The 26,508-nt window shown below is 40.1% G+C and overlaps 1 protein-coding gene across 2 annotated transcripts in view; it reads left to right on the forward strand.

Annotated features, from left to right (window-relative positions):
• The first annotated feature begins 622 nt into the window (after positions 1–622).
• PLCL1 (phospholipase C like 1 (inactive)) overlaps positions 623–26,508 on the forward strand; it is a 207,092-nt gene continuing 181,206 nt past the window's right edge. Inside the window, exon 1 of one of the 2 annotated variants that reach the window (XM_075756255.1) lies at positions 623–1,236. In XM_075756255.1, the coding sequence (XP_075612370.1) occupies positions 970–1,236 (267 nt within the window). In that variant the 5' untranslated portion in view covers positions 623–969. The remainder of the gene's footprint in view (positions 1,237–26,508) is intronic. The other variant, XM_075756258.1, reaches the window with a different exon arrangement.

Here is a 26,508-nt window from a genome sequence, read left to right on the forward strand (position 1 = left end):
TCCCCTCTCACCCCTCGCACCCGCTCTGCTGGCCCGCCCTCGGCAACCGCGGCCCGAGCGCGGCGCTCCCCCTTCACAACACCGGCCCTCCGGCTGGCCGTGGCAGCGCTCCCTTGCTAACCGCGCGCCGCCCACCTGGCAGGGTCCCTGCTCCTCCCCGGCCGCGCTCCTAACGCGAGCGCCTCGCGCGAACGCTGCAGCTGCGCGTGCTGCGGGTCTGAAGGGGAGTTATCCTAAACCCCCTTTCCTCACACGCTTCTTTTTACCCTGACACGGATGCAGCCCAAATCTTCCTAAAGCACGCGGCAGGGAAGCATTCAGGCGGCTGCCCCGGCACACACGGACGCTCCCCACGGACGGCGCCGCGGCGGGTGCGATCGGGTTTTATAGCTCCCCAGGCACTCGCTCACAGCTCTACCTGCCCCTCGGGCCGCTCGCCGCCGCGCGCCGCCCAGAACGCCCATCCAGGAGTCCCGCGGGCACGCCCCTCACCAAGTCTATTGGCCGTCTCGGCGCCCCCGAGGGGCCACCGGAGCGCTGAGTGGCCCGGCGCCCCGTCCGTCAACGCCTCCTGTCAAAACACGCCCGGCTCCTGTCACAACAGAGCGGTGCCGCGGCGGCACTTCCTGCGCGCGCGCCGCCCGCACGGCGCTCCCCGCGGCCGCGCCCGCCCCGCACTCCGCCGGGCGCACGGCCCCGCCGCCCCGCTTCTCCCGCCCCTCCCGCCCCGCCACTTTGCGCTGTCCCCGCGGCGCGGAGCGGCCTCACCCTCCCCGTTCCTCTGGCACCGCGAGGGCTGCCGAGTCCCGCGCGGGCACACTCAGCTGCGGGGAATGGGGATGGCTCCTCCCGGGAAAGTTGGCGCTGCCGCCGCCGTGCCGTGAGGGGAGCGCCGCGGGACGCCGTCCGTGCCTGTGTCCTCCCGTCCTCTCAGCGGCCCCGGAGAAGTTGACACTGGTTGGCGGGGCGATGGCAGAGGCTGCCGGCAGCAAGGAGAAGCCGGCGGCGGGCCGTGCCCCTCCTGACGCCGCTCACCGTGCCGAGGAGGACCCCGAGACGGCTTCGCTGGACGCCCCGGCCGTGGCCAGGAGGCGGGAGCGCCGCAGCGGCGTCTCGGCCGTCGGCACCGCCGAGCGCTTCCCCGGCGGCAGCCTGGGACCGGCCGCAGCGCCCGACCCCGACGCCTGCCTGCTGGAGGCGGCCAAGGCCACCCCGCGGAGGAGCAGCATCATCAAGGTAAGGAAGGGAAGTTTCCGCGGGTCCCGTCGCCGCTGGGTTGCCCGGGCTGAAGCCGCTGGCCGCGGCGCAGCTGGGGCCGGCAGGGGAGGGTCCGGGATGGGCGGGGGGCACAGGTGCGGTGGGAGCCCGCCGGGGAGGGGCTGCGCGCACCCTCCGCGCAGGTGAAGCAGCTGCCCCGCCCGCACCGAACAAGTGCGACCGGGCTGCGGTGCTGCCTCGCCGGAGCTCTCTGGGGGAAGGCGCGTCCCCGGACCGAGCGGTTGCTGAAGGGGGGTGTCCTCGGGGTCCCGGCCGGTCCCGGAGCAGCGGTCTCCGGAGCTGGTCTGTGGTGGGGTGCTGCTCCTGCCCGCCGCTGAGAGGAGTCGGGGTCCCGCCCGCACTCGTGCGTGCCCCGTGAATTTCGCAGCGGGACAGCTTCCCACAGAGTTGTAAAGTTTTTGTGTAGCAGCTCTTATCTGTTCTTATTTAATATTTATGAAGCACCTGGAGGCAGAATAAATAGCTTCTACAGCGATGGTTTTCTACGCTCTTGAGTAGCAAAGTATGCAGTGTCACAAATTAACAGAAGGCGTGTTTGGAGACTGAACGTAGTACAGATTGCTACGGAGCAGCACCGTGTGTTTTAACACCCTTTATGTGAAATTAACAGGTTGGGCGTGATCTTAAAAGCCTCTGTCTTTGTTATAATCTGGTAAGGAAAATGGCCTCATAATTATGTTTATCTGGGGTTTTTTTCCTAAACTATGTGGTTTTGAATTAAATGGTATCTCCTTGCAAGTCCGTAGGCTTAATCGCTGGTTTCTGGGGAGACGATGAATGAAATCTTCTGGGCAAACTTAATTTAGCATATGGTCGCACAAGATCCTCTTGTAGTGATTTGCACTTGGAAGGCTTTAGGAGAAAAGTGGAAAATGAGACTTCACTTCTGTAAATGTGTGAAGGCACTGGGCAGAGCTCTTCAAGGCAAGAAGCAAAGAACACGTGCTTAGCCCTTAGAGCTTAGCATATCCATTCAAAGGAGGAATGGATAAACAAAACGTTTGCTTATTTTATTTTAAAGCTTTAACATTCAGAGGCAACCCAGGTGGTTAAGTGCAAAAGAGCCCTGAGGATTCTTTGAAAGTTCCACCTTGCAATATTAACTCATTAAGGCCAACAAAGCACTGAAGTGTGGGTTTTGCCTTCTAAAGGCATCCACTGAATGTGATGGGAATGCTTCCAATCTGAAGTTGCATAAATGTTTTACTAAATCAGGACCAAAGTTCTGCGAGTGTTCTGTGTATGGAAGTGGTATTTTCTCTTGGAATTGTGTGAAGGTTTCAAAAATTGAAAAGACATAATCTTTGATTTAGATTAAAGAACATATCATTGTTTTTACAGACTATGCCAGTTCTATGTGATAGGTATGTTTTAATGTCACAAATGGTAGGTAAGTTTTAATGACTGGGTAGCATTTTCACTACGGGTTGATATTTAGCAATACTAATGAGAGTGATAATGATGTCTTCCAACTGGAGGAAACTTCTTAAGATACATCCTGGGATTGTGTTTGTCGGTAGAGAGATTTCTGATAGAGATAAGAAAGTATTAATGTTGTTACATAAGGAAGTGGTAAGGCCTCTTCTGAAATACTGTGTAAACTTAGTTTCCTGTGCTTAGGAATGGTACATTCAAACTGGAACAGGTGCAAAGAAGAGTAAGTAGGATGGGCTGATACGGTCAATGGATTGAATACTTTGAGGGAAAATTTGATTTCTAGGACAGCATTGCCTTTAGAACAAAGGATGCCTATGCATAGATCCAGTCTAGAAACTAGAAATTTATTCCAATCACTGTAAAGGTCTGAAATGATCTTCTGATAGAAATGGAATGAAAAATACCATAATTCACCTTACATTTAGTTGCTAGGCTGATTAATTAAATTAGGTAACATGGTTGTGGCTGATAGCAGGTATCTGAACTTGAGAATTTGCAGGCTGTGCATCCCTAAGGCATACTGTTGGGGCCCCATACAGAGCATTATGTTTATTCTCCTATAAGGTTGTGTCAGTGGTGTGTAAAAGTGTTTTGAATCATAGTTTTCCTGTGGCATTATACTAGTGAATGGGAAATACTTTTTAACTTTGGATAGGAATGAAATAATTTGTCTACATCTTTCAGGAATTTCTGATGTCCTAGGAAATGTTTGTCAGGTGTTGAATGCAAATTTTAGATGGAATTAAGATTAAAAAAAAAATTACTTTACCTTTTCTGTTTTTTCCTGACTTTAATGTACAGGAGTTCTGTTTAAGCATTGTACATCTTGCAGGGGAATTAATTTTACTATGTTTTATTATATTTATTTTACTCTAAGAAGTCTATATGTTTGTATAAATCTATAGTCAGAATAATATTCCACTGCTTTCTTTAAACTGATCTTATCAGCTGAAAAATGGGGTTTAAGAAAGCAAAGGAAGCTGTACAGTAAAGACAGGCTCTCTTATTCTGCAGGAGTTAAACACTCTTGCCCTGTTTTCCCATTTATTTCACAATTATTTAAAGGTGTACTTTTTGCCTTATTGAGACCACTCATGCTTAAAGTTAAAATTCTGTAGATTTAAATGATGCAAGTATACTTCTAATAGCACTTTTTCTTCCCCGGCTATCTTTTAGAACTCTACAAGTTTCAAGGTTAGCATCTGAGAGTACAATTCCAGCGGAAGCCAGGCTTGCTTACATTGGAGTGTTTTGGCATCCACAGTATAACTGTGAAGTATAAAGGACTGAACAGGGACTCACTTTAAAAACTTTTCCTGCAGCAAACTATATTTGGCATATACTGCAAGCAGAATATGAACCCTTCTAGATAATCTTCAGTGCATTCATGTGCTCTATATTTGGCCACAGAAACAAGAGAACTCATTTATATAAAAAGAACAAAATGTAGCTGGAATATTTTTATTTCTGTTTTGCTTTGCTCATGTTCACAGCTTTGTAGATTGAGGTAAATTTGAAAGAGCATTAATGAGAAATAGTTGTAGCCACTCATGTGCTTTAGAAAATTTCCCTAATACATGTGCATTACTTCTTGTTTTTTGGGGGGGTTTGTTTTGTTTGTTTTTTAATGAAAGAAAGAGGTAAATGGACTTACTACAGAACTGGAGCAAGAAAGGGGTTTTGCCATAAGGAGCCTGAAGTCAGCAGGGTATAATGGTTGGGGGACAAAATTAGAGAAAGGGCAAGAGAGCATAGAACTTGACCTGTTTTCAAAGAAGCCTAAAGATGGACCATACATTGGCTAAATTATTTGCCAAGTGTTTCCATTTTTTTTCCCTTGTGAATAATCTAGGGCTAATTGTTTGCAAATAAAATGTTAATTACAACCACTTTTAGGTCAGGAGAACAGAAGACAGTGCTAGAAGAACTGGATTTCTTCTTTCTTTGCATGTAATGCTTTGCAAGCCTTCCTGTGTGGGGTTCTAAACAGAGTTGACTGATGTTGTTTTCCTTCTGGCGTGTTCCTTCTGACATTGCCACGCACAAGCATTTTAATAAACGGGTAGGAAGGCTGTGTAATTTGTTATGTAATGCCTACTGAAATATTTTGTAACTTTTAACCAAAATATTTCTCTGTCACTTCTTATCAGGCTTCTCTCTCTGCTTTGTTTGCATGCAATACAAACTTTTGGGACCATGTGGGGTTTTTTTCTTCCTGGATCTTTGTGTCAAGATACTGTAGCAGATAACACAGCTCTGTTATGTTACTAACGGTAGACTATGCCGATGAAGTGAACTTGAAGTAGGAACTGCAGAGTCAGACTTTAACTTCAATCACAATAGAGCTATGGGACCTTTCACTGAAGTTCCTCCAAAACCTATTTGCTTCTGTTTCGTGCATAGATATTTTTTTTTCTTTAAAAGTCAGTTGGGTTGTCCTTGCCTGTCGTATGCTACTAGTCTAAGAACTGCAAGGATTAGGGTTTTGCAATTGAATTCATTAGTGGAAGTGTTTCAAGATGGCCAGCTGTCTTGTTTCAAGAAGTTGTATTTATCCTAGTGACATTGTTAGCTTTTAAAAAAAAACAACAAACCTACAATGAAAAAGAATGAGGCTTGGTTTCAGCTTGCATTCTGAAGTGTGGTGACAGAATTTAAGTGTTTTAAATACATGATACATCTGTCTAAGCAACATGACTATTTAAGACATTTTTCAGAAGACAGTGGAGTTTTTCAGGACTGTAATGATTCTCTAGTAACTCTTACTTAGCTTTTTGCTGTGTAAGCTCACATTTAGATACTTGCTTCTTAACAATCTAAAACTATGACTATGTAAGATTAATTAAAGCTGATTAATTACTTGTAGCCCAGTGGTGATTTTACCACAACCACATTCTTCAGCATATTCATAAGTACCCTAGAAAAATAGGAAAATATTTAGGTAGAGAATACATTAAAGAATATAGTAATTCTTCGGCATGTTCATAAGTACCCTAGAAAAAGATGAAAATATTTAGGTAGAGAGTATATTAAAGAATACAGTAGAGCCTAAAAAGGTATAGAGAAGGGCCAGAATGACATGCCTAGCCATGGAAAGACTGCCACAAAATGAGAAATTAATGAGATTGGTCTGGAAAAAGGTAACTGGCAGGTGATATTTTAATGTATGTAAATTCCCATTGTGGAGAGAAACAGGGAACTGATATTCACTCTCTTTCACAGAATGTTAAGTAAGGGAAACCCAGTGATAGTTATATAGCAGCAGGTTTAAAATAAAGTATTTTCTGACACAGCATGTGATTAAATCATGCACTTAACAGCCACAGGAAGCTATTGCAGTCAGAAATGTAAACGGGTTCAAGCAGGTTCAAAATGGCAAATTGATAGCAAAGAGCTTCACAATGCACCAAAAGCATTTGGCTTAGAAAGTCCCTAAACTACAAGCAGTTGAACACTGGGAAGCTACAGCAGAGGATTGATTGTACTTTCCTGCTTCTTACGTGTCTCCCCATGCATGTACTCTTGTAGCTGGGATACCAGCCTAGATGGGCTTTTATCTAACCTGGTATCTATTGTTAAGAAAAACTCAAATACGCTGTTAAGAGACACCAGAAGACTGTTTTCCATTATTGCTAGTGTAAAAATTTCTTAGAAATGAAAATAATCTTCTTTGTTAATTAGTTATTTAGAATTTTTTTTTTGCCAGCTTTACAGGAGAGAAGCATTTTGGAGATTTTTTTTTGATTGCTTCAGCATAGCTGTTTGTAGTCTTTATAATATTTTCATAACACTGCACCTGTATTCCCTACACCACTGTTTTTTCATAAACATCTACTTAAGACAGGTTTGAACAGAACCTGTACTGATTGTAGAACTGTTTTTGTCAAATGAATTATATCCAGTAGTTAGTATCACTGAAGATGGATAGTTTTTCTATGGAACTATTGCATTCTATGATTTATAACCAAGATACTTCCTCATGGAGGGCAGCAGGCATTTCAGACTAGGATTTAACCGCCACCTCTTCCCTGGGGAAAAAACAACAACACTGGTAAATCAAGTATGGCTGTACCTCACATGATAACATTGTAGTGAGAAAGATTTAGGTCTTTTGGAATTTTTTTGTGTCAAGCTATCAGTAATACCTGTAGCAATGCAGACCACAATCCACCAAAGACTTAAATGTATAAAATGGGATTGAGGTGTAGGATTTAGGCATATGGGTCCCATGAAGCTGTCCTGAAGGCTTACCTAGCTGCTTATGCCTTTCAGGGATCTAAGTTTTGCCAGAAAAGTTTCTTACAGAGGTTTTTCTCTTGTGCACACCTGGAGTCAGGAGTCACTCACACTTGCTGCTGAGCATTTTAATATGCACCTCATGCCCAAGTCAATCTATGAATAATAGGTGACAAGGACAATCCTTTCTGTAGGACATCAAGTCCAGCGATCTGCAATCACAAGTTCTGGCAGGCCTTTTCAGGAAGTTGTTTGCTAGGTTTTCTGGGTAAGAGGCAGGAGCTGTTACAGTCAGAAATAAGAGATGAAGTTGGTGATACTGGTTGATTTGTTTTTAAAGTATGTTATGTGCACAAAGACTATTGTGCAGAAGTACATAAATAGCAATTAAAAATAATGTTCTGTTAGAGTAATGGCACTGGTGGGTAGAGCAGCAGCAGAGGAATCCTTTCTACTGTTTTCCAAATATGTTAAGCAGCCATTAATAGAACTAAGATTTCCTATCTGTGCAGAGATGCAAATCCTGTTTCTTTTGATAATATTTTATTAATTTTGTAGTTCCACTGAAGTCAACTCCATCTCTAACAAAAATGTTTTGAGTTAATTTTTTTCTGTCCTTCCAGGACAGAAATGCAGGCAGTTACTGTAGAACCAATAATGCATCCTCTAGGGTGAAACATTTACCTGATCATGCAACCTAATTGGCATCACCAGAATTTTTTTCTTTCCAGGAGGCACCTGGTAGGTAATTTTTAGTAATACCTTGGTGATTTTTCTAAGAAATGTGGAATGCTGATTAATATCACTTTTTATTATGCAGGTATTCTAGCTTATTTTTTTCTTTCAGCCAATATGACTTGGAGGTTTTGACATGCATGACAGTTTAGGAACTATTCAGACTTGATTAAAAAGTTAAGCTTTGCAAAAGGCTAAATGCCTTTACCAAATACTAACAAGTTCTGAAGACTGATATCTTTGTATGTATTAGTGTAGAAGTGTATTTACAGTCAAAGCCTTGTTCTTAAACCTTTCTGTATCATAAACATGTTTGGTTTTGAAGCCTACTTATGTAGAATACTGTTTTCTGGGGGAATCTTTTTATGCCAGAAATTTGCAGTTTTAGTGATTATTGAGCCCCTTCCTGAAACATGTTTAAATTACTGAGATTATTGTAATGACTTTTAGTTGTGGTTCATTGTTAACGCATGTATTAAGCTGAAAGTCTCTGACCATTAAGACTCTGTACAGGCCCAAATTTAATTAAGTGGAATCAAACCGAGATGAAATATTACTATTCCAGAGCCACTTAAATAAAAAAATTAGTCTTGGGATTATTTTGGGCAGCGTGTGTCAGGTAATGTTATTGTGACATGCCTATTTAAAGGTGCATGCAAGTATTACAAGTAATACACCAAAGTATTACTAATTTGCTACTGTACTGAGAGGATTTTAAAAAATATTCTGGCTCTAAATGTATACCATGAAGATTTGATTCTTCTCCTGAGTTATGCTTAAGAGAGTACTAACACGCACACCATGTCTAGCAAAAACATTCTATAGCAAAACAGCTGTAGAAAACATTTGTTATATTCATACTGATTATCCCCCAGAGGTTCTTCATCCTGCTAGATCTCATCCCTTCTGGTTGACCTATGTCATACTGCTTTGGTGGTACTTCAAGGAGCACATCTTTGCTGCCCAGAACCTTGTTCAGAGATTCATACAAAGTGGAAATTAGTTTATGTACTGCAAAGTTGTCATGTATTGATTTGCACGAGTGTAAATGATTACAGAGGAAGCAGGGTGGTGGGTAAATAGGACTCAAAACTCATCATTCTTCACTGGAAGTTTGTTTTGTTAACTAGGATACAACTTCTGAATGGGCAATAATAATCTCTGTTTGACAGCATTCGCTATGACGCTGGCTACTTAATTACATACTTTAGAATCGGATAAAGTATTTATTAATAAAGTGTTTATTATTTTATGGACCCAAAGTCTGTCAAGTTATGTTGAGCAGTGATCCTCCCAGTGTAATTTGGATCTAATTACCTGTATTATATTATAGGTAGGCATAGCATGTTTTTAATTCATTAGACAGTTTTGATGAATTGCTAATCTGTTTTGATTGTAAGCTACTAAAAAGTTTTTATCTTATTTAGGTCTTTCAGATAGCTTTGGGAAAAACACAGCAAAAAAGGAGTTGTTGCTTAAATAAAATGCAGGGTGCACTTGTGGTTTGAGAGGCCTGCTGCTTATGCAAAGATGGCTATATCCATCTTGCTTTTGTGTATGTCGATGTACCTTTCTCTGTGTTATGTGTTGACAAACCTCCTAGAAAGTGTATCAACTTAAAAAAACCCAAACAAATCAAAACCAAGGAAAACCAAAAGAACAACCCAACAAACAAAAACTTCTGCCAGGAGTATCGATGAAAAAGATCCCATGAATGTAAGAAATTTTGTAACATTGGATCCTGCTGGAAAGTCAATACATTTTGAGGAGTACGTGCGCTGTAGTGACCGCATGAGAATGTTAGCTACACCATGTTTGCAAGAAAAAGGTAGGAAGTAAATAGCAATAGGAAGTAAAACTCTTTAATCAGGAATTGGATGCTAGCACTCAAATAACTGGGGAAGCCATGGGACAGAGCAGAGTGGGAGCATGCAAGAAGCTCAAGTGAAATTCATAAAATTGGATTATATGTAATCCGAACACTACTGGGAGGGGAGGCTGTCACGGGGAGCAGACAAGGCTGAAATAAAACTGGGGAGCCTGGCTGAGAGCTTGGGCAGTGGAGTCAGGAGTTATCCAAGAGTGCACTAGCAGGGTAGGGACAAGGCGAAGGGCAGCAACCAGGACTCAGCCAGAGCTTGGAGCACAGCCGCTGAGATCCCATTTGCAGACCCAGCGCTGAGCTCCCTCGCAGAGAAGAAAAATAACAGTTTGTTGCCTGAGCTGAATTGCTCTGGTACAGTGGTCTCTTGGGCATGTACAGAGCTAGCGGTATTGTAGGTATTTAAGGGAAGGGGCGGCTGAATGATGTAAAGTTTTGGGGTAGAGTGAGGGGCCCGCAAGAGGGTGCGAGGTAGCTGCCGGAAGGCCAGAGGGTTGTTCGGTGATTTGGTTTTTTGTTTTGTTTTTTGCCACAAGCACTTAGGCAGCTGTGGTGGAGGGAACAAGAGGAGGATGAGTGAGGGCTGCTTTGGTCCTGCTCTTGTCAGCTCAGTGGTTGAATCCAATTCCTTGTATCCCTCTCCCCCTGAGTGAAGCTTGCCATCTGTTCTGGGGCAATTCCAAAGCCATTTGGGCATCTCCTATTAAGCTTTACACACCCCCATAGTGTTTAGGCAAGTTTTATCATATTACTTAATATTGCAGTGGTGGTTTAATTTCATTTTTGTTGTGAGGATAACTTTTTGAGAAGGATATTCTTGGTGAATTCTGTTAGTTTTAGCCTACTGTTGCTATTTGTATAGAAGAATAAAAAGCGTCATCTTTTACTTAACATTAGATTTTTCTCTTAAGACACTTGCAAAGTATAGACAACTCTCATTGTAAATGTAGATGAGTTCTGGGTTCTTGCATTAAATTTTTTATAATCTGTACTTTTGTTTGGAAGAGCCATGCAATTTGATTTTCTTTGTTCTTTTAATTTAATTTTATAACAATTTTCATAAATATCTGATTAGAAGTTGCATTTTGCTCAGCTGAAGTGACTACTGATCTTTTCAAGCCAGAGTATCAGGTGAGAGCACTATGAGTGAATTACTGTAAGATCTCTTTTCTTTTTCCAAATGAGATTATTTAGGAGCTTATTAAATTAATAAATGTAATAGTTTAATAAAAGAATTATATTCCATTGGAGTATGACACACCTCCAGGCTACCTGATATAAATACTGTAATAAAAAATTCTGTGAGCACTGGCTAAAAACTAGACATTGGAATTCATTAAACATATGAAAAAAGACTTTCTGCAAACATTTTGTGTTCTGTGGTAGATAGAGCCTTGTCCTGAAGACTCCCTGGAAGCTGCACAGCCTTCCGCAGGAATGCTGTGCATGAGGTCTGCCAGGGCCAGCCTTGCTCCACAGGTAACACCCGAGTCTTGATGCTGGGGTAAATAAAGATTTGTTCTGGGAAATATATATGGATGCATCCTGAAGGAAGTCCCGTCTTGTAGCGTTATGTAAAATTGTTTGTACTTGTGTATGATTTGAAAATGCAAGTCATAGTATATAGAGCTTGTGAATTTCTTTCACAGGGTGTTATGATTCACAGTGGCAGTTGCTCCCTAAAGCAATGCAGATTTTGAGTATAAACATAGTTTCTGCAGTCTCTGAAATCAGCAGCAATTCTCCCACTGCCATCAATGGAGGAAGGATTGGGCTGCACACAAATACACAATCACTAAATCCAGGTATTTTACTTTGAGATTTTCTTTTTCAGGCTCTTAAAGACTTAAAATGTTATTAATTTTGCTCATCCTATTTTGAGCTAGATGATGTTTGTTTGGTAAAACTATATTGCTTTAAACCTGAACAAATTACTGCTGAAGAATGAATTTTAGGGGTTTGCTTCCAGATAACAGTTGCTCTTATTAAAAACACGAAAAAGAGTAAGTTGCTATTAGAGCTGAGGAAAAAAAGATAGAGGTGACTTTATAAATAAGTGCACTCGCTGTGAGTTATTTGCTTGGCAGTGCTGCTGTGGGGTCTGTGTGCAGAATGCATATTAACATTTCTGTTCATATTCAATACTTTTTTTTTGCGACATCTCTATGGATGAGGGGGAGGCACCTTCATATATAGTGGTGAGATGCATGAGTCTGATGGACAGAAATAGTGCTTAGAAGTAATTAATTTCAATGGACTGATCCAAATCTCATTGAGATCAAATTGGAGCCTATTCACAGACTTCAGAACATTCTATCAGTACCCTTTGTCGCCAAGGAGGAGCATTCCCTGCAGCAATACCTCCTGATTTTGAAGACTTGCTTTTTTTTTAACCATTATATATTACTTAAATTATGTTATATTCTTGTCATGAGTACAGATTACATAGACCAGTCCAAGGACTGTGTCTTCCTGCAGAAGCAGCTGGGTTGCAGCAGTAGAGGGGGAGGAGGTAAATTTTTTGGCTTGGGAGAGTGAAATGTGACTGTGTTAAGCCACGTGCTTTGCCTAGGCTCAGTAGTCTTGCTGGGAGGGTATGGGTGTGGGGAGCAGGTAAAGCTTAAGTGATAGCAAAAAAGGTTAATTTAATGAAATAAAGTTAATATCCTCATTTGCTTTGATCAATGTAAAGACTATATCTTTTGCTGTAACAATGTCCTATGTGCTATGAAAAGCTGACGTACAAACACTTGTGATGCAAGCTTGTGGCTGTTGGAGAGTCATTAAGAGGACTTTCCCTTTGCTCAAAGAGCTTGCCTTTCTGAGGGCTAATGCCCAGACTCACATTTAGATGTGAGCCCATGCTGGATGGACAATTCCATGTACCAAGAAGAGATGAGACTGAAAGAGGAATCGAGAGCGCATTAAGCAGGGTGACTAGAGTGCAAAGAAGTGAGGTGCTGGGAAGCTGCCCCTGATTGGTGCCTATGATGCCTGGAGAAGAGAGCAATTTTGTTGCTTTTCAAAGAATCAGGACTTAAATTCTGTGAAGTAAAACCCCCGAAGCTTAAGAGTACACGCAGATGCTATAGCAGTACCTTGCCTTCCAAATAGGAGAGGGCCATACATTTTTCTTAAGAAAATTGGCATATAGCTGGTGTCTAGCTTCCACATACCCCTTTTCTGCAAAGAGGGAACTGCCTATTTGCTTCGGATCAGCTTTTAACTTCCACAAAGATACTCAGCTCTCAGCTTGAATAAACTGAGCTATATCCTACTGCAAGTGCATTTGGCATTGCTTTTAGAAATTTGAGGATTTGAAAGGAACAGTGTGGGCACAGTGTTCCATTCACTGGGTGAGGAGAGGAAAGATCGTCTTCCTAACATAAAAAGGTTACAGCATTTTCTGTCTTATTTGAACAGTTGTGAGGCAAAAGACATGATCCTGCTGAGATGCACCATTTATGTGGTGTAGATGCAATGTAATCCAGAACTCTCTTAATTTCATTTGAAATGCCATTTGTTTACCTATCTGTACACCTACTCAGGGATCGCAGAATGTCTCTAACTTGTGTTGTGGCGTATTGCAGCCAGGAGCACATATTGCACAGTTCTCCAAATATGATTCAAGGAAAACACTGAAGCGTTTACATGTCTGGATATCTGTATGGTCTAAAGAACGTAATTCCACTTGCTCAGTTTATTATCTTCCCATCCATCTACCTATGTACGACATGTACTTTGAATGCTAATAGAAATTCACAGACTGTGTTATCTTGACTTTTTAGGCTATATTTTGCATTACTACACAGTTTTAGCAGTGGGAAATGGTAATGTTGTTTCCTTTAATGAACGCAAGAGCTAAACTTGGTAATTATTGCAAAATATAACTTCTTTTCAAAAGGAAAAAAAGACAATTTTAATTCAGCATTGCAGCAGAAATATATGTATAAGAAGGTAAAGTATGGTTTACACTGCCAAATAACTTGCCTATATTGTAAGTACTTTTTTAGTTATCTCCTACTCTTTTGGCGTACTGTAAATACGAGTTACAATGGTTTATTCAAAAGGATTTTTTAAAAAAGAAATTGTGTATAGAAAAGTCTCAATTTTAAACTGACAGTCATCAGAAGTTAGCTAAGACTAAAGCTGGTACTAGGTTGTCTATATAGTGATTTGCATTAGTTCTTAATTAAAATAAGTTTCTGTGTGGACAAAGGCCAAGGGCCCTTTTCCTGGAAGATGGAGATAAAAAAAAAAGTCAGACCAACCAGAGAATGCAGAAAAGCAAATGTCGCATCCATAGAGTGGTGGGTTTGCCTGAAAACTGATGTGCTTACCTTCAGTCTCAGGTGGCACTTTGCACAAAAAGCTGTGGTTTGTTTTGCTCTCTGAGGAAGAAGAGAGATGCAGACTATCTTATGCTGATGTGGCAAACTGCAATACAGAGCACTCCCTTGTGCCAACAGAATTGCTTGCACAGAAGTGTTGCAGGCCTGAGACTTACTTTAATGTTGTTTAGGCCTGTTGTATCAAAGTAGGATTTAATCCATACTGTATTTAGGTAGAAAAGACTATTCAGGAGCCTGTGGCAAAAGTCTTGGTATCAGAAGTGAATGTTATCTTCACAAGTGCTGAATGTTGGTAGTTGTAAATGAATGGCATCTTTCAGGATAGGACCAATGAATGCCCCCTATGGAAAAATACCAAGGTACTTGCAGTCTGGACAATGGAAATTTTTCTTCAATTTTCATGACTGTGTATATAAAATGTCGGCTATACTGTTGAATTAATAAAATAGTACACAAATCTGGGTTTTTTGGCAGATTGGGGTTTTTTTTTAGTGTTTGGTTGTCATGCCTATCTGTATTTTTAGTGGCTGTTGATAGTGCATTTTTCTTTTCAGGAACTTTGTGCATTTCCAGTTACAGGTTGAAATCTGAATCCATGGGCAGTGTTTGGGTATAAGACTGCATTACCCTTTTGGATCTATTATGCTCCAATAAAGTAATTAATGGGTGAATGCAAATATGGAAGTAAATTATATGAAAGAGAATAATATTGTAGAAAAGATGTAAACATGCTGCATGTTTGTATAACTTGGTATCAGCAGTTACTTCTCAGGGGTCTTGGCTACTCATTAATCTGTACAACAGATTTTGCTGTGTTGCAAAACTTGAAGATTTCCTCCCTCTTCCATGTTTTTGAAACTACTGTGGGTTTTGTTTGTTTGTTTTAGGGTTTTGCTACTGCATGTATAATGCATGTTTTAGCTGATGTATAAAAGATTTTACTACATCGAGAAAATATTTGTGGTACATGCTCAGCTGTATTGGTACTCAGCTGTATTGGTAGTGGCAGTTCCACTGCAACTATAATTTAAAATCCCTTCTAGAAAAGGCTGGAGAAGCTAACTTAAAGAGCATTTAAAGTCCAGACATTAGGGAAGTATTAAGCATCCTTCTGGAAGGACCTGAGATGGCTGGACACATTGCAGAGCTGTTAAATGAGCTTCTAATGATGTCAGATGAGCACTAACAATGAAAGAATGCCAAGCTTTTCTCTCTTTCTATGATGATTTAGTGATCAATAGCATTAAAATAATCCAGGCAATGCACTAGGGAGAACTGCGGCTTTTCTCAAGTGGTTGCTAGCTTTTAGGATAAGCTTCATGGTGTTTCCAGTGATAATAATGATTAATGCTTCCTTTGCTGTTGACTGGTCTAGGGTTTTTTTTCCCCTTCATAGTTTGTATACTACATGCATGAGAAGTTTACCACTGTCTCTCCCAGCAGGTCACTTCCAGCCATGCCTAGCTGCTTAATTAATTGACCTGTTAAGATGATGGATTTGTATTTGGTTTTACAGATCTGTCTGAGTGTCTGTGTCCCTGAGGGACACTACTCTACTTTGTTCTGGGAGGTGTGAAAAGCAAGAATAGAAGTTGAACTGCCAAGTAACTGCAACTAGAAGCATTCAAAGAGTTGGAGGAGAACAGACTAGGAAATAATCCCCTTCACCTGATCCCTTTAAAGTATGTTGAGTGTTTTGCAATAGTGTGTTTGTAGGGTAAGGACTATTTGGCCAGCAAGAAAGCAGAGCTTGTAGAGAGTTAACTGCGGGGACATTTCCCATGTAATCCTATATAAATATTCTGCTGGAGAAGATGCTACTTGTATTAATTACGGTAGTATATACTTGGAACCAAAACACAGGGACACACAGGATGATACTGGAGTATCTATTAATATAGACTACAAAGGTTGTGATGGACCTACAGAATCCTTCCCTTGGACTGGGGCACAGGGAAAGGGGAAATGTGTCATGAATCCAGTTCAAATTTTTGAATAACGTTTCTCCTGTAATTTTTTTCTGTAAGCAAGGGAAACTTGTGTGTGAAAACTTAATCCTGTTTAGCAATACTTTGTCCGTTCTTTGAAGCCAATGTCTGGTGTTAAAAGTCAGGAACAGAGGAGGCTGGCATCATTGAATGTGTCTGCCAGCTCTGGGGAATAGTTGGATGTGTAAAGCAGGGGAGCAGTGGAGAAAGCTTGCGGTGTGACTTAATGAGGCCTTGACTAAGTATTTCTAACCTTTGCCAGAGTCTGCCAGCCATTTTTAAATAGCTGCTTTACCTCATTTTATGGCCAAATACTTCTGTTCTTTCCTATTTTTTCAATCTTATCTTGCCACTTAAAAATAGAACTTTTTATTTTATTGCAAAGCAAATGGTCATCAGTTAATGGTAAAGATCATTAATTACATTGTCAAGTTAAAAAACATGCATCTGCAACCTTTTGTCCACATAGTAATGTGTTTTGCCCTATATGTTGGAATTAAATCCATGCTGCTTTGAAACTATCGGGAATGTGCTCACTGTTCCAAATGACTGGTCAAGGCCTAGTGATGTTGATCAACCAGTGAGTTTTGACTCAGACATACAGTTTTTTGATATTTTTTTTCCCCCACTCACTATCCACCATAACCTTGTCACTGTCAACTCAGAATCTGGCCATTGATTTTGATCTGTGGCCTTGCCTACACTGGGAAATTATTGGGAAATGGAAGACAAATTGACTAAAGATATAAAAACAACACACAAAAGTCCAGATTAAATTCCATTTATTACTGTCAGAAAAAATAGTGCTTTTAGTTTACTGCTATTGCGATTCTCTGCTAGTGCAGGTTCAACTCTTAGTAGCATGTGTTTTGACTTCATGCCTTTTGCCAGTAAAACTTATTTCTGTGCTGTCCAATTAGTTCAATGCTAAGTATTGAACCAGTTCTTTCAGTGCTTTTGGGATTCTGCCTGAGATCACCTTGCACCACCGTTCCAATATCAGGGTTTGCCAAAACTTGCAGGAGCGATTTACTGTGGTGCTAACACTGGACCAGTAAGAGTGACAATACTGTGTTGTCAGCAGACTTCTTGAGTATTAGTGTATGTTGGGTTTTTAATTATGCTTTTTAAAACTTTTGTTATGCTTGACAAAAGTATGGAGCTGTGATTACCCTTTCTGTAGTAGGCTTTACTGGTGTCCCAAGACTTCAGAATATCAAGTGATGTTTTCTGCATGACAACTAAGTTTGGATCACGTAGGAGGTACTGTGTTTATTTCTTTTAACCCCATAGTTTACTGTTTAAAGCTATATTATTTTTGTTGCCATAATAACATAGTGGTCAATCTTTAGTTCAAGGGTGTAACGATAATTTCAGAGTTGAAAACCCAATGCTTTGTCTTTTTGGGAAGGAATACAAGGTGTTGGACAAAGAAGATAAAATGCTTTGTGTGCATTTAACTTTAAGATTGATGGCGAGAGAGACAGGCAGATATTCTCTAATTTTAACACTTACAAGGATGCTATGCAGCACAATAAAAGTTCAGGGTTTTTTTTTAATAAGCTTTTCCCCCAAAAAAGCAATATGGCTACAACACTGATTAAAAATAGAACGTTGGAGAAAGAAATGAGAAGGCACAGAAAAAACAGCAAAGAGATTCTTTTATTGAAAGGATTCTTTGCAATGAAGGAACATCACTCTCCAGAAGCATGAGTCTTTTAAGCCACTGCATTAGAACAGAAATTAAATAATTTTTTTCTTCTCCATCCAGCTTTGAGGATGTCAGATTTTTCTCTCTTGTGTTTGCTAACAGTGAGGGTAAAAAGGATGCAATGTCTCTTGTGCTGGGCTGCTTGGCTGCATCCCTAGCCTGGATAGCCAGTCTCTGGGCTGGCCACGGCTGGCCAGTCTGTGTGACTGGTGGGGGAAGGCATTGCTCCCTTCAGAATAGTGTTTATTGAAATCGATGTTAACACCTTTGTCATAAATATGACAAAGATTGCTTGTGTGACGAGTTGTTAGTTACTCTTATAGCAACGGTTGGGTTTAAAACTTAGTGTATTTATGTCTTATTTTCTTTCTGCAAATGATTCTTCCTTTTTGCCTATAAGAATGGAGATTATATATACATTACTCTCCCAACTAACATGAAAAGCTGAAAAGTCTTGGATGCTGATCCTAGTTAGTATTCAGTATTCACGTTTTGCTGGACTGTGTCCTAAAGCTATTTAGATTTCTTATTTTTCCAGACTGATGGAATCCCTTCAGCCCCAGAATTTTCCTTTTTCAGTGGAATAATGACGCTTTCTCAGCCTTACTGTTCTCCACCGTTTTACTGAAGTCAGTTACTGGAAATACTTTTTATACCTTTTTTTTTTTTTTTGGCAAGGCTGAAGCAATTTCACCTTGGGATTTGGTTGGCTCTGCTGGAATCTTTATGTTCTTGGTGGGTTGGATATCTTCCCTTTGGACTTTCCCTCCCCTCCTCAAGCTGCTATATACAGTGTGGCAGTGTGACAATCCAGGCAGGTCATAAATAACTCTTGACAGAGGCCTTGCTAGAAACTTAATTTTTTGGCTTTTTGGGAATCCTTCATTCAGAGAACCAATTCTCTTCCTGTCCTATGGTTTTAATTCCATTTCTCAAGTCTTTACTACTCAGTTTGTTGCTTTTACAGGAAGCCCACTCCCCTTTTACTTTTTTTTTGAAGGATTATGATGCCAATGTAAAATTCTTCTCTGTGAGGAAGAGGCCTTCTGCACATGTGCTGAAAACCACCCAAGGAAAGGATGGAACTGAGGGGAAAAGACATTTCACAGACATACTCTTGATTGTTGGTTCCTGAAATCAAGACCTCCTGCTACAGTGTAGGGAAACAGAGCTGCCTGACACTTCATTCTTTCCTGCTCTGCCCTGTAGAGTTGTATCAAAGATTATTTTTGCTGTCTTCCCACATTCCCTTTGGAATTTGCCAGCATTGTTAATACTCCATTATTTTGGAGAAGCCTCCAAATTGTGTTATATTTTATGGGTCCTATAAATTACAGTTTCTGACTATAAAGAAAAATACTAGGCTGAAAACATTTTCAGATTTAAATTATCCATACTTAAATGGATGAGGAGAATAATGGAAGGATACAAGTAGTATTATGCTAGTCAGTTTTATAGAAAACAATGGCAAGAGCTGCACTGATTGAACAATGTAATGAGTTATTTGAATAATGTGTTTGACAAGTGATAAAAAAAATCTCAACCTGCAGTTTTTAGGAGGGGAAATAAACTTTCCTAAGAGGTTTACTTTGGATAGAAATTGAAAAGGATTTCAGAATGATCACTTCTGCAGCCAAGCAAAAATATCATTCCTTAGAGGCTACTGTTACCAAAGTCAGAAAGTTGTTATTCTACTTAAAATTGTGTAGTTGTGTTTTATTTTTCAAATATATCTTGTTTTATAAGGTTACAGCCATGGGAATGGCTGCTGTCTATGAAATAGCAATTCCTGCTGCTTTTGCAAAATACTTTGACATGTGTTTCAATAGAAAAGATGGATTACTTTCTCAAAACTTAAGACTTTCAGAGCAGTGAAACATCCTTTTCCCACAAGAGAGACCATCAAGAGAAACATGCTTGGTGTTGGGCACCAAACAGCCGTTATTCTGGATATTGCATATTATGTGTTGGATATAAATTTATATATTGCCAGAATTTACAGATTCTGAATTGGTAACCTGTTTTATTCTTCAAAGATTCTTTTATCTATGAGAGGGTCTAGTCTATTGGAAAACATTTATTTTAGTGGGTTGTCATGTCTAAATAATATCTCATTGAAAAACAATCATCTCATTAAAAGATGTAATTACAAGGTACATGAAAAGCACTGGGAGGACTCTGAATTAGTGTAGTCTAGGTTTCAATGGGGTCTGAGTGTTGAAGTGACACTTAGCATGAACTGCTTGATGAAAGAAAAAAACTGTAAATTGTATTCTTTCTTGGTTCTAAGTTTTCTTCAGACCTATTATTGCTGTGGTCCTACGAGCCTGTCATTTTCCTGCTATATATTAGCAAGACCCTTAATAAAGGTGGGTTAAGCATGCATGTAACTAATTGCAGGATTGCGGTTGAACATTGCTGTGAGCCAGATTCTGCCTGGGCCTCCTGGAGAGAAAAAGGATTCAGTACTGTGTTTTGCCTTGTATCACAGCTTCCCACAGCATATACGGGAGAAGTACGCAGTCTGGCTACTCTGCCTGAAGCTGCTGAGACATACAAAAGGGGGAGTGAAGTTTTACACGCAATATATTGCTCCTATTTTATTGTCTCATCTCTGGACTTGTTTGGAGCAGAGCTTGACAGAAGGCTTGAGCAGGGCCTGTAGAACCAAGTGCTGAAACACTTTTATGGTAGCAACCTAATTCTGTATTCATCACCTTGCTTTGCAGGTTAATTTCAGGTATAGATGGTGTTCAGTAACAAGTCACCCTCTGTAGGTACATAGTAGGACAGCATGCAGACACATTTAAGCCCATGTGCGTTTGCAACGTGTTCTTTTTTATTACGTAAATCAAAACCCAGGGCTGGAGGTTATAGTTGAGCATAAATAGTAGTGAGAACTGAAAATTCTGCAATTGAGTTTGGTTTAATTTCTTCCTGATGCTCATTCTCATGAGTGTTTTTGCATGTAAAAGCTCTCATTTCTTTTTTTTTAAAAAGGTGAAGAAATATCAGCTAAAAGAATCCCCTCCCCAAAACATCACCCAAGTCTATTCCAGTAATGACATACCACTAGTAAAAATAAAAGTAGATTTCTCAGTTTTTTCCTTTGAAGAAGCAAATGGTGCAGGTATGAGCTTAGAGTGTATAAAAAATTTTTAACTGCTACTTTAATTTGAGTGACAGAGCTGTAACTGTGGCACTTCTTAAGAAGATGAGTTATTCATAACTAACATCCTATTACTAATTTTTGCCACCAGCACATTATTTAAGGCCAAGAAATTCTCAAGTCCTATCTGCAATTTCTAGTTACCAATTGATTTTTTTTAATTTCACTTTTTTCTTTTTTTTAAGAGGTCATTAAAACAATTCAGGTAATTAAGGGGATGCATTTTCCAGAGGCTTTAATTTTGAGAACTGTGTTCTTTTCATTTCTAATTACCATACGTGGTTTGCGTGAGGAAAGGCTGTGCAAGACGCATATTGCATAATATTCTAAGCAAGATTTTCTTACCAAGGTCCAGTTGCTAACACTGTTTGTGACCATCCTTTTGAACTTGCTGCCGATGCTGACAGAGGCAGATGCTGTGGAGTTCATAACTTCTGGCAGAGTCCCTGCGGCTCTGCGCTTGGGTGGGGAGGCTGTCGAGGGAGCTGTTTGTCGGTGCTCTCCCTCCTGCGGTGGGACAGTTGGCCCTGCTCAGCGTGAGGGGATGTGGCTGGGAGTTGAGGGTATTTGAGGAGTGACTTAAGGCCCTCAGGGGTAGGGACTTGCACTTGTAAGCAAAGGAGGATGTGGAGGCTGAGGATGTTTCTGTGGAGCTGTGGAGATATGGGGCAAGGCATATAGGATACTCAGTTGTGTTCATTCCTCAAAGCTTTTTGTTCTGCACAGTGACTTAAGTGACTTTCACCTCTAATTTTTCAGAGGATGTTTATTCAAAAGTGTTGTTTCTTGTCTTTCTCACGCTAATTTATTTTGCAGTGGCTTATAATGACCATCCCAATTGCCTTGATTTTCTTCTCACTACAGAGTTGTTATGTTTGGCCTTGCCACAGAGTTTATGTACTCAAGTGTCCTTTTGCTCACTGTCCCTCCAGATGCTTTGTTTTATGATAGCAATTTTCTGATGATCCAAGCCTTCTAATAGTTGAAATTGTAAATATTTTTATTGCATCTTTGTTAAGCAACATAGTACTGCAGAACATTTTATTGCAGTCTTCCAATTCCAAACAAAAGAAGCTAACGTGCTTTCCCTTTTTCTCTGGGAGCTACAAAATTTTGTATGTCAAATGTACTTCCTACTGTAAAGTAGTATTGTAAAGCAATGCACTGCTTTCCTGACTAGCATGACTATTAATTTAACAGTGTGTGATGGCTTAGAACACCCTCCCTTAGATTAGTTTATTGGTAACTCCTTTCCTGTCCAAGAGAAACCATTGGGTCCAATTAAGTTTAGATGCAATTAATAGTTCTCTTACAGTTAAGAGAACTGTAAGATGTATTTTAGCTTATTATTTCATATTAAAACATATTAAAAATCCAATTAACTGAAAACGCAAAATGTTTTATTTCTCAGTTTATCTTGTAAATATCAATGGAAACTGCTTACTTTTCTTTAGCTCTCTGTGTTTTGGGCTTGTGCGGCAAGGTTTTGGTCTCTGTTTTTAGAGGGATTGCCGAGGCCAGCTTTTCTTGTGCTGGGTGGGACCTTCTGCTAAATACTGTCTCGGTGATTCTTCCAAGGTCTAGAGAGGTCTCAAAACTGATGGATGAATTATTATTTCCTCTTCCTGTCTGCATTTTATCAATTTTGTTGTGAAAGTAGGAAGGAGAGATAACCGCAGGCTTGGTTACAAATAAGATGCTTCAGGCTTTTCATGGATGTTGTTTGTATTAAAATACTTATATTTAGTGAAACCTTCATTTTGGGCTATTAATCCAAGAAAGATGTTTAAATGATTAGTTGGACCTTATGAAAGTGCTTTAACAAAATGTTTATGCATTTTGATCAAGATGAATTAGAGATTGGGTTTAAAGCATGAGTTTTTCTGGCATTGGTGAAGGATAACTGCTACTGTGCTGAAGCAGCCTCAGGATAACTAGCTGCAGAAGAAACTGCTGGATCCACTTATTGTAATATGCTTCTGATTGACTTTTAGTCTCCTCATCGCTCTCTCAATAATGCTAATTATTTTAAAAACATATAAAACAAAATAGTATAAGGTAGCAAAGACCTCATGGCATTGACAAATGATCGTAGGCCCTACTGTAGTAGCAGTGTCTAGCCTTGGGAAGAAAGCTAAGCCTGGGGCATTAAATTGTGTTGCTGTTATATAAGTTTCTATAAAAGTCAATTTAAAGGATAGATTTGGACTAGATAAACCTTTTTTGGGAGGCAACTATGTTATAAAAAGCAGGTGATACAATTCTCCTAAATGATACTTCTCTGCTGAAAAATGTTGGTACCAGATAAATCCAGAATTTCACAGCTGTGCATCAGGGATATGTGAAGAAGAAAACATTGTTATTGACACACAGAGGTGTTAGTTTGTAAATACAAAAATAGCTCATAAATATTTTTATTCCTACCCAAACAATTAATGTAATGTAAACAGAAACTTAGTGTGTTATACTACGAAGTGATACAATATGGACTAGACTACTTTGAGAAATGAGAGGCTTATCTCTTGGATTGTTCATTCTAATCACAGCAATGGACTTTTAAAGCACCACTTTTGTACACGTGGCGCCGTTCTTTGCCCTTGGTGTCAGCCAGACAACCACCGCTGAATTTGTGATGTAAATCACTACGAAAAAGTAGACTGGGTCAGATACTGCCTTCCTTTATCCACTGCAAACTTGTGGATGGGGCTTCATGGATATTAATGGAGGCAGTTTTTAAAATAAGAGCTGTCTTTGGACAGTTTTACTGATCAATTCTATGACACTGTGGCTCTAGTGTTATGATAGTTCATGTTAAATGGAGAGCCTTCCCTGTGCCCTGGTGAATGTTTGAAAAAGAAGGTATGTCTTTGATGCAGAATCTGCACACTCAACATTGTTTGAATACAGATCTTACCCTTCTGTGCTGCATCTTTTGTTAACATGTGCAAAGGTCCTGTTTTAGATATGTCACCTTTGTAAAATCTTGTGTCACTTCCTGGTGCTAGAAGCTAGTAAATTCAGCTCTGTACGCCATCAGCAACAAACAGTCTATGGATTCAGTAAAGCCGGTTTGTTGCTGACCCATAGTGGTGTTCCCTGTGATCTAAAGCCTTTGTATATATAAGCAAGAAGTAAAAGGACACACATGCACACCCTATTGTGTACAGTTCCTTTCAGAAAGGGGAAGTAGCAGAGATGGGAAAACAACTCTTCTATTTGTCATAGTGGGACTGATAATTTTATAAAGTGAACATAAACACTTATATTGTAATCCCAATGTGTTGTTATGGTTGGACTCAATGATCTTAAAGGTCTTTTCCAACCTAAATGATTCTATAATGCTATTTTGGCTTATTTTTGTGAAACTCACTTTGAGTTGCCAATTTTCTGATTGGTCAAAAAAAGTGACTGTATGTCTACAAATATATACAGAAAATGCCATGTAAAGGATAAAAATGTACCTGCTTTCATGCAGCTTTATAATCTTGGTCTTGCATTTGGCAAAAAGCCTGTTTTTCTAGAGGTAAAAAGTACGTTATATGCTCTAGTCAAAACTGATTTGATTTGAGTGAGTTAATGCTCTCAGGATAAAAAAAACACCACACTTTGTGTGAATCTGGCTACATATACCACACATTCAGCAGTGAAGCTGTTCTGTATATGAGATGACTATTTGAGATGTGCAATAAGTAAAGAAAGGGTGTGAGATTGATCTCCCTTATGCAAACATTCATTTAAAACCTAATGTATTTAGACCTAAAACCAAGCAGCTGCATTTGTTTAGCCCTTTTCAGATATCAACACAAGCAAGTGATTTAACAGAAAATAGAAATGTGAAATGTTGTATGATCTAAAAGTGTCCTGACACAAGCAATGGCAAAGACTTTGCTTGGAGCTTCTGCATTGTGAGCCCATGTGTAGCAGATCATCTGTTTATGATTCTTCGCACATCCAAAGTCAAATGGCTCAGTATGAGACTAAATGAATGAGTGTGAAGAGTACAGACTTGATCAGCACTACAGAAATTATTGGCACTCTGGATATGCGGACTGCATAAGTACCTGTGGCCCAGCTTCCAAGGTGTGCTTGAGCCTCTTGCTCTTCCACTGAGCTAAAAGACAGGCAAAAGACGTTCAGTGTCATTTGGGGTGGCACCTCTGTAAAAGGGTATGTTATCCTTAAACTTTTAATGAGGCTTTGCAACAGGCAAGAGACATAAGAAAATTAAGTTTTTCTTTACAAATAAAAATAAATAACATGATTGCTTCAGTCTTAGCTGTTTTCCACTGAGTGTTAGTGGTCTTAAGTGTGGAATATGCTCAGTAAGGAAATTAGGCTTATGAAAAGCTACTTTGTTCTTTTCTTAAAAAAAAAATTCTTTATCTTTTCACTGCATACTCTGGAGCCTGAAGACAGCTTTTAAGCTCACAACTTAGTATTGCATTTGAAAAATTCAGAGTCAGTCATGATAAAGGAGTGTGATTTTTGTGGCTCTGTGGGCAAAACTTGATTTTGTGAAGAAGTGGCGTAGCTTTTAGGAATAAGCAGCAGGTTAGAATTTGAACTAAAGCAAAATCTATTTGAGGACTGAACTATTTGGCTCATCTCTATACTAATTGCCATTATACATCTTTGTCCAATTTTCATACAAACAGGATAGAAAGGGTTGAAGTACTGCAAGAGGAGCAGTTTTTTAGCTTTTCAGAAAACGCGGTACTAGGCAGATGGCAATGTTTTCTCAAAGTAGAATCTTTCAGTCTCAAATCAGGGGGTTCATCACATACAGAAGTTGTACCTGGGTGCATGCTTCAGCTGATACAGGACCTGCAACACTGAGGTCACAGACTAGCATAGATGTCAACATCTGAACAGTAAACCACCATAGTAGATGCACTGCTGATAAGGTTGCAAATACTTAGAGAAAATAATTTGCATCAACTTTAATGATTAAAATATAGTAATGGGATAACTGTTGACTAGAGCTTAGCAGCAACTGCCAGCAAACAGATTTGTAGATTTCTCTCAGTTTGTGGGCATTGTAAAAAATAAACTGGTTTGTATGCAAGACTCATGGTTCAGTAGAAACCATGTAGTGCTAGCAGGGAAGACCTGCTAGAAACTGCCAGTAGTTCTCAGGAGACCTCAAGGTTTTATGTATGTTGCAAAGCTAAGGAGGGTTGCCCATAAAACTCTTAATTATGGAACACACAGTTATTCCTAATAGTTCTGTTCCTCAGGTTGTGCTCCAGCCTTATCAGTGAGGAAGCAAATCATCCTTCTCTCCTGATGGGCAGGGAGGAGAACATGCTGTGTCGTACCCCATTGAGGAAAATGGTGCCTTTACTTTCTGTTGCCTTCCAGCTCAATCTGTAATGTTCAGAAAGAGAAAAGTCAGTAGAGCTGAAGACTGCTCAAAAAGAGCTGCATCTGCATTTGAGAAAAATCTCAGGCTTTACTCATGCAGTTTCTGCGGTGTCTCCCCCGGGCTCTTCCTGCTGGACCTCCCAGCTCAGGAGGTGAGCCTGCAGCTCTCCTAATGCAGGGGGATGTTCTGCGTGCACGGTTTCTGTCACAGTATGTACTTGATCTGGAGTAAGACCTGAAGGAGTGACCATAGGATTGATAATAAGTAATAATTACAGGCTTTGCCTGCCTGCTCCATGCACATTTTCAAATAATTAACTTCTGCAGCGGTATTTGAATGGGTGCAAAGAGAGACT

This window comes from Balearica regulorum, chromosome 6 (genome assembly GCF_011004875.1).
Source record: "Balearica regulorum gibbericeps isolate bBalReg1 chromosome 6, bBalReg1.pri, whole genome shotgun sequence".
NCBI classification, from domain to species: domain Eukaryota; kingdom Metazoa; phylum Chordata; class Aves; order Gruiformes; family Gruidae; genus Balearica; species Balearica regulorum.